The sequence below is a fragment of the Notothenia coriiceps genome, unplaced genomic scaffold, assembly GCF_000735185.1.
Source record: "Notothenia coriiceps isolate Sejong01 unplaced genomic scaffold, NC01 NC01_scaffold00013928, whole genome shotgun sequence".
NCBI lineage: Eukaryota > Metazoa > Chordata > Actinopteri > Perciformes > Nototheniidae > Notothenia > Notothenia coriiceps.
The window spans coordinates 47644-56868 of record NW_011346629.1 but is presented as its reverse complement, the minus strand read 5'-3'; the positions used below and the strand labels follow the sequence as shown (position 1 = coordinate 56868).

The 9225-nt window shown below is 39.0% G+C and overlaps 1 protein-coding gene across 1 annotated transcript; it reads left to right on the top strand.

The window, feature by feature from the left end:
- Window positions 1–1409: 1409 nt before the first annotated feature.
- Window positions 1410–6678, top strand: LOC104948228 (uncharacterized; the record flags this gene model as incomplete). Its single annotated transcript, XM_010774400.1, has 4 exons — window positions 1410–1572; window positions 2613–2779; window positions 4976–5180; window positions 5987–6678. Coding segments are annotated over 4 exons (1203 nt in total), but the record flags the coding sequence as incomplete, so codon positions are not given.
- Window positions 6679–9225: the final 2547 nt, after the last annotated feature.

Here is a 9225-nt window from a genome sequence, read left to right as displayed (position 1 = left end):
ATTCAATAAATGTACATTAGTGCAAGATTGTCCATAGCAGCGTAAAAAGTGTCTGGTGCTGGATTTCAGTGTCTGAGTGTCTGTGGTGTCAATATACTTCCTCAGTGGTGGATTGTTACTAAGTACTATTTGGACGTTCTATGTAAATTACTTGAGTATTTCACATTTCAGAGGGAAATATGATACTTTAGACACTTTATACACATTAAGCTGGTAATACTTCTGTACTTTTGAAACGTATAATTGTAATATTTTAAACTCAGGTATTTTACCTGTAATGGAGTATTTTGATTTATATATACTATATATATTTTGACTTATTTTGACATAAATCAATTGCAATGTGTAATTTGCGATACAAGTTATATCGTAAATTACACATTTGTTTCGGGGGGCTTAACAGTCTGTACATATCAACAAAACAAAAGTGACAGATTAAAAAACATAATAAATTCACAACATAAACAACACTTACCAATAGATATCATGTAAACATATATAAAGCTCAGGATCCAGGTATCAACAAGGGTTTAAGGGAAATTAGAGCAAGGGCAGAGCAGCTAATACGGGAGTAATGTGTTTTCTTAGTCCTAGTTCTTGCAGGATGTGTATTTTGTAAATTGTGTAACTTTTTTTATAATAATTTTTTTGTATCTTTAATACTTTTGTATGCATGCTTCTTAGGCACATGTGTCAAACTCAAGGCCCGGGGGCCAAATCAGGCCCGTGGTGGATTTAATTTCGGCCCGCAGGATAATTTCTAATTACTATTAGATCTGGCCCGCCGGTATATTGCACACACACCTTCACTCCATCCTGAGGGTCTCCTCAGCTCAGAGCCTGAGCCCAAACATTGATGAACTTGCACCCAAGATGAGATGCCAAGTATCTGAACTAGCATCACAGAGCAGCACACTGAGTTTACATGTTTCCTTCAGCCCTTTTTCTCTCACGACGACAGGGCATGTTTGGTTTTCTCTTTGAGGGAAATAGTTTTTTTGAAGCTGTTGTTGGCCTGTGGGAAAATGTAATCATAAGAAATGACTCTGGAGAAGCTGCAGATAGAGCCATAAGAAATGAATGCAACTGATTATTTAATGTTTAATGTTGTTTTTATAGGCAATAATTTAAGCTTTGTTAGTTCCAGGTTTAATATGTGCAATAAGTTCATTTCAACACGTTTTGCAATAAACATTGAACCACTCGAGTAGCACCCATTTCTTTATTTTGGCCCACTGTGTATTTGAGTTTGACACCCCTGATCTTAGGTAACATTAAGCTGTCTTTGGCTCTTTTCTGCTGTAACAATGTAAACAGCATGTACATGCCCCCTCTGTGGGACTAATAAAGGTATTCTGATTCTGATTTTAAATGTAATGCAATATGATGTATTTGTGTGTGTGTTTCAGGCGTATCAGTATGGTGTGTACACCCGCGAGCTGCTGCAGTTTGGAGACAAGCTGTCCATGCTGCTGCTGCTGCCGCCCAGCGAGGACTTCAGCTCCAACTACTGGCCTCTGGTGGGGACCAAGGAGCCGGGCCTCACCATGCCGCTGCAGATCTTTGAGCTGGGTGGGTGGACCACTGGAGGGTCAAGAGTCCATAGATACAGGATCTCTCACTCAAAAGAACCACAGTGTTTTCAAGCGGTGCTGAGAGAGAGGGGAACACAACAAAAACTGGGATTAATCCGATCCAACTTTATTTATATAGCACATTTAAAAACAACCAAAGTTGACCAATGTGCTGTTCATCAATAAATATATAAAAAAGATGATGTTAAAACATTTTAAAACACAACAAAATAGAATGAATGAAACTGGGACCACTTTGGACTTTTTCTAAAATCAGCACAGTGTCCTCAGGCCAGTTTAAATGGATGGTTTGGATTTTTAGAAGTGGTTATATGAGGTACTTAACCATAGTAAGAGTATTTTAGAGATTAGATGGCTGTCATACGCCTCCAGTGTGAAGAATCAGGAAGGATTTATATAGCACCTTTAAAACAGAATTACAAAGTGCTCTTACATAAAAACAGATCACATTTGATACACACCAAGAATAAAAAGAACCAGCTACTTAACACTTCTTAAAACACAAAAAGGAATCAAAAAATAAATACAATTATAATAAATAAATACATATTCAATCCAATATATGCATTTAGCTGATCACATGATGATTTGCTTGTACTCCAACCTCCTTCTGTAGTAAATACACCAACTATATGGATAAATACCATATATAACCCCATTTCAAACTATCTTTGAACTTCATAATCAAATCGACATAATCAAAAGTCAGAAGTCATTTTATTTAATCTCTTTAAAGATCAATACATTTGTCTTATCTTCAAAGTATAAAATATTACGATAAAAAACACGAGTTTCTTTTCAACCTCTGCCAGTTTGGTTGGAAAGTATAATGAGTGTAAAACACAGTTATCTTTTTAAGATTTCACTGTTTCTGCTTTCTAGTGCTTTGATCCTGCTTTTAATCCATACATCAGGGTTTGTTTTTATCTCTAACTTAATCCATCTTCCCCCTCATTGCTAATGAGGCGTTTTCTCTCTGCTCTCATTTGATTTGTGTTTCCTCTGAACTCTCTCCAGTTCACTTCTGGATGTACGAGCGGGACTTCCTGTCTCAGTACTGCCAGGCGTGGGTGAGGCTGGAGTTGGACTCTCACCTGGCCCAGCAGGCTCTGAGGGAGGCGCTGGACACCAAGGAGTTGCTGGAGGCCCGCGAGAGACTCAACCACATCACGGAGCTCTCTCAGGTAAGACCAGGGAAGATATGTATAGCAGCAGAAACTGAGTTATGCCGCTGAGAGGCTAAAATGTGCTCTTTGCTGTGACGTGTTCCATACAAGTCATTTATAGTCCATGGTGTTTATTGCGGCAGTAATAACAAGAGAAAAACATTGTGGACGGACGCGCAAAAACTCAGTCTTTCCACCAGTATGCGTTTGACCTTTTATTTCCAAAGCAAACATTCAATAGTCCATATCCATATGTGTATATTCTTTTATGCGTGCGGTCAACAAAAATTGTCCTTCTCCAGCTCACTCCCCCTCCATCTATCACAAGGTGCTCAGGTAAAAGCAACCGGATATAACCGCAAACGTCACCACACAAATCCAATGACACGCCCACCACCTATAGTGACTCAAAAACATGTACCGTAACAAACACAGAAAAATATGTGGCTCCTACAGTGTTTAATAAAGAAGAAAAAACAAACAATATACAACTCCAGACCACACGGTCAACAGAAAGAGCCATTCACCCTCTCCTCTACGTCATATCCCAAAACCGGCATCCAACAGGTGACCCAAATACCAATACACCACACCCACGTGACAATTGCAGTAAGTGATAAACAATAAGAATTAAACGTGATGCAAACAGAAATGGAGATAATAATAGAAATAATAAGCAAAGGCAAAGCAAGCATTTTGGCTCCTACAATACGTGTAGCTGTTATGACNATATTTATTTAAGCAAAACATTCAAATCAACCAAATTAATTAAGTGCAAAACAAGTAAAGTATGAGGTGTGGATGTCAGTGGTATCAGTAATGTAAATGCAGGGTGAGGATTGTATCGACGTGTGTGTGTGTGTGTGTGTGTGTGTGTGTGTGTGTGTGTGTGTGTGTGTGTGTGTGTGTGTGTGTGTGTGTGTGTGTGTGAGAGAGTGTTGAAGTGCACAAAGTGAAGCAACTGAAGAAACTCATAGCATACTCGACAAAACCGGGGTGCCTGCAGGGAGAAGCAGAGAGGCTTTAAATAACTGCAGGGCACCAGACCCAGGTGCCCTGAGTTACTGCAATCAAGGCAATCTGGATGCAGCACAGCCACACCCTCTCCAGATGAACCCACAGGGGCATCACAGTAGCATACAGTAAAGGACAGTGCAACATACAGTACTGATGCAACTCAGTTATAAGAACATCAAATTATCGGTGTCCATCAATGTTTAACTACAATGGATGAGTAGGACACACGTCTCCTATTGGATTTTAGATCTATTTTATATGAATTATATATTTTTTGCTGTTTTTTTTATTGAAAACCCGTGGATTTATTTAATAGCCTTTATATCTGGACAAGTAGGACACACCTGTTTTTTCAAAGGATTTAATCGATTTCCTTTTTTGTATCGATTATTTATATTAAAAAATCTGCAGCTTTTAAATTTAAAACTTTTTCTTCGAACTCCATTATTAATATAAATATTTATATTGCAAAATTATCCGTTTTTTTTTTTTTTTCATGGGCCTTTACAGTATATCACGTAACTACAAATCAATGCAAAATGGTACTACTACATCATATGTGGGACAGGATTACAGGATTTTTCTATTTTATACGAATATTTATATAAAATATAAGCAGTTTCTTTTATGTAACTTTTTTTTAATTTATTTTTTAGTGGCTTTCATATTATGTGATAATAACTCAAATCAATATGTCAGAATATACAGAATAAGGTAAAAAATATGCAGAATACATTTTAAATGATGATGATTAAATGTAATTCCTATTTGACTTAAAGGTAGGGTAGGTAAGAATGGAGAAAGCAGCTCGAGTGCGCTAGGATTTGAAAATACACAACCGAAAAAAATCTGCCACTTCCTTCAGACTTCCTTACAGAGCCCCTCCTCCAACACACACAAACACACACATGACCAATGAGGGCACGAGATAAGTTTGTGCACAGATGGAAGGCTGACAGGCAGGTAGGCCATCCAGTTATTTTAGCCGGGCCGGCTCAGATGATTGGTCGTGCTTTTTACAGCGCCACGGCTTCCACAGATGAATTTTTTTTATGTATTTATTGTCAAAGCATTTAATTTATTCATTGCTATCGGGATGTTAAGAGCATTCCATGGAATATAACAAATAGTGAATTACCTACCCCACCTTTAACGTAAATCAACAGTCTCAGTTTTCCCTCTCTCCTGTTTCCTCAGCGTCTGGATGCGGTCTGGAGGGACGCTCGTTGGATCATGGATTGTCTGCAGTGCGTGCGCTCGAAGCAGTGGGTGGGGGCGGTGCCTCTGGGCCTGGTGATGGGAGGAGACCCCCCCCCACGTCCTGATGGAGAGGAGGAGGAGGACAGTCTGACCGCCAGACTCACCTGGCCCCATCGGCTACAAGCTCAGAGAGCCATTGCAGGTAAAGGATGATTCGGGTGTGGATAAAAACACGTCTCATACGTCCAGAAGTGAACTGGAGAGAGATCAAAGGAAAGACAATTCTAATGAGAGCAGAGAGAAAACGCCTCATTAGCAAATCCTGAGTGTGGGGAAGATGGATTAAGTTAGAGATAAAAACAAACCCTGATTTGTGGATTAAAAGCAGGATCAAAGGACTAATTATATTCTAGTTAAGGAATGAGACAGTGCAGTACTTAATATAAAAAATGCATTAAATAGACTTGAAAACTGAAAGTCTACACAGCAATGCTTGTGGCTATGCTACAAATGCTAATGCTAATTTCAGCATGCTCACACTCTCACAATGATAAAGCTAACATGTTGATGTTTAGAAAGCATAATGTTCAACATCTTAGTTTAGTTTATTTCTGATGTAATGCTGCAGGGAACTGAGAAATTCAACACAATATCATTCCCATCATTACAAAACACTCTGCTATATAACATGTGCAATGTTATTGTTATTATTAATAATGTTCGATAAATAACGTGCAATTACGTAACTACCGCTACGGTTTTTGCACTACTAATAAATACTGTTAATATTTACATTAATGATGTGACTGCTATGTTTCCTGTAGTTATTGAATTGCTCTTTTTACTGCACTGTTAGTGTAGAGTTTTATTATTATTGTGCTGCTGTGTTTATTGTATTGTTCTAACTCTGGCTCGAGTTCATTCGACTTCATTCGGGATGAATAAAGTCTTATCTTATGATTTGAAATTGAATTAAGATTTTTGTTGTCTTTCCATTGTCCCTTTCAGAGTGTTTGGTCAATGTGGCTCCACCTAACATCGTCCCTGTGGAGATCGCCGCTCCCTCGGGGATCATGGTCGTCCCTGCAGATGCCACGTTGTTAATGGAGGGTGTCGCAAAGGGCGGATACCCAGTGGACATCACCAACAAATCAACTTTAGACCTGACGAGCAACGGCGGCCAATCAGAGTTAGAATGTGCGACGGCTTTGATTGAATCAGGACTGGAGCCTGGCGCTGTGGCACAGTTAGACGTCGGCTACACGGTCCTGGAAACACAAGAGTCGTACTCCGGGGAAACTGACTTTCCCTGCAGCATCACTGAGGTGATCCGGCCGATGGAGATGGCAGAGCTGGTGGACATCTTGCCCACGCTGAGTCTCATCAAGGAGGAGGAGCTGCCCTGCGACCCGGCCACTCCGTCAGTCATGGACATGCTGGAGAGCTTCGGGCTGGGCATCGGTCAGAGCAGCTTCTTCGACTTAGAGAACTCAAAGTTGATCAGCGAGGCCGAGCTGCAGAATGAAAGCAGCAGCAGTCATACCGTAGAGACAAACTTTGAGATTACAGAATACGTGGCTGTTTTGAGCTCGGAGACTCATATTCCCAGCAAGGTAGCCTGCTTTCCATTGAGAAACCAGGTGGAGTGGGACCGACCCGGCGACAGTTCCTCCTGATGGCGACTCAAGCACCAGCCCACATGGACATCAAAACAAACCAGGAGGCTGCCTGAAGCAGAGAGGATTTACAGACAGGGAATCTGTAGTTAGACCTTTTCTTTTTGAGTTGTACATTACTTTGTATTCTTCGGCAATCAGGGTCCAACTGCGCAGTTACAGCTGGGGTAGACAGCAAATCATTTTATAATAACCTAAAGTTCAGTAGCTCGAAGAGAAAACTAGACTTCTTCGCCTCCTTTTCGGTTGTCAGGCTTTAAGAAAATCCAGCAAGTGACAAGGGACTTCGGTCAATCATAAGTCATTTTGGAGAAAGGGCATACTTATTGGCTCTTCTAGAAATGCAGATGGTGAAAGCCTGAAATAAAGTCCTGCAGAAAAAGTTGTTATTACAGCATTGGCAACAACTGGCTTTACAGCTCTGACCTCTGACAGCAGACACGATACATCAACATCCAGATAACTGATCTCCAGACATCTGCCTGCCCCAGCTTTCATATTAACCACTGTGACATCTACATCGACTAACACACGATTTATGTTTGCACATTTCTAGACCTTATGTTTATCTGTTTTAATGTTCATTATATTTGAACTAATTGTATGTTAAAAACTAAGCTGTTTTTTAATGAGGTGAAACTCCATTACTCACTACAGCACAGAGCAACAATGCTGCGTGATGGATCCAGTAAACAAACCCATTAAATGCAATAATAGTCTGTAGTGTTTGCCTAGTCTATAAAAAGCTGTGTGTTATTGTTTCTTTTTGGTTTACCTGTGTGCAGTTTTAACATCCCATCAAAAAACAGTAACACGATTTATGAGCCTGATTATATGAACTGCTCACGTTCCTATACCAATGTGCCAGATCTGATATCCAAGCTTAAAAATGATGAGGATATATATGCAATTCATGTGAGTGCTGCAAGAACTCAAGGCAAGGACGTGGAGGATGATTTCTTTGCACAGTTATTTTCACAAATGTATGTTTTACCACAGAGGCCAATTCAAAAGCTGGTTTTCAAAAAGTGCTTTTCCGTTATTCGCCCGTTATGTAGCGGACACAAACAGAATCTGCCTCTCAATCTGTTAAGGAACATGAACGCCATTCACAATCACACACTCATGTCAGTTTATGCTTTGGAAGTGATTTCAAAATGGATATATGCTTCTGTGCATTTATTTGGGTACTGACTTTTCTTGCAAAAGAATAAGGGCTTTTTCAGAAGGGAGAATTAAAGACATGCAATAAAACTGAAGGTTTCAAACTAAGAAAGTGGTTAAAGACTGAGGAAATGTAGCTGTGACAAGTCAAGTGGTTTTCTGTGTGATGTATGAAGGCATACTGAAAAAGAAATTGTGGAATACAGTTGAAAAGAACAAAATGGCTTTTCAGTTTGAAAAAGAAAAAACAGCAACAATTTAGGATTTTTATTTTTATTTAGCAGGGATTGTCTTTGTAACATTTAAACATCATGAACGGTCATACATGTTGAAACTACCTAATCTATTGTTGTTCAAAGTCCTATTAAATACTACTTTCACATACTACTTCACGATTTACGTTTTATTTTTGACGTGGTTCGTTTTTCCTCAATTTCGATACGATACGATATACTTTATTGTCCCCGTAAGGAAATTTGTTCTGGACTCCGTCCTGCAGTTCCGCATACATGTACATATACAAACATAGTAGACATTAAGAGACATACACATATCGTCAGTCATACACCGTTTGAACAAACACAATACACAGACGCACATACTGACAATGGCGACCTATTGCACAACCCTCATGGCCAACATTTAAAAAGTACATTTCATTTCATGTGAATTTTAAGAAGCTTAATGGACATAGGTAGGAATGAGTGCTTATCGCGGGTCAGCCTGCTCTCCATTCTTAGTGTAAAAATGCTCCTAAACAGGTGTTTTCACTTCTTCCTAATTAGACCTCATCTCCGCACTGTGTGGGTGTGAAAAGTGATTCTTTGCTCAGTGTGATTGCCATACTATTTAGAATATCGTTGTGTTTTTTTTAAATAGCTGAACCCAAAGTGTTTTCTCTGTATTTGCTTAGCAGTTAGCATCCTGAGTAGATGTACTTTGTGAGAACAATTATGTGATGAAGTCATTTATATGTAATTTCTAATAAATTCAGTCCCAGTTATTCAGAACATCAAAGAGTCACTAGTTAGGAGATGAAAACAGAACTTTGTAGATTTTTTTTCTGAAATGAATAGCCAACATTTCAGTTTCCCCCTTATTGTTAGAATTATTTACAATGACTGGTGCAAGGCATGGCTTGTTTACATTGGATTCTGCATCACAAACAACATTGGAGAAGTTATACATATCGCATCATATATATCCAAGCTTTTTTTAGATTTTGATAGCAATTTTGAACCTACATGTACTTTCACCATGACATAACAAAAAGTATAATTATGGTTTCTCCTATTGTATTCTATTTTGGTAAGACCTTTTAATTGTGCAAATACACACCTTTATGAAATTATAAAGGCAAAAATGTTGTCACTTATTTAGTTACATTTGATGTTTTCCAAGGCACAC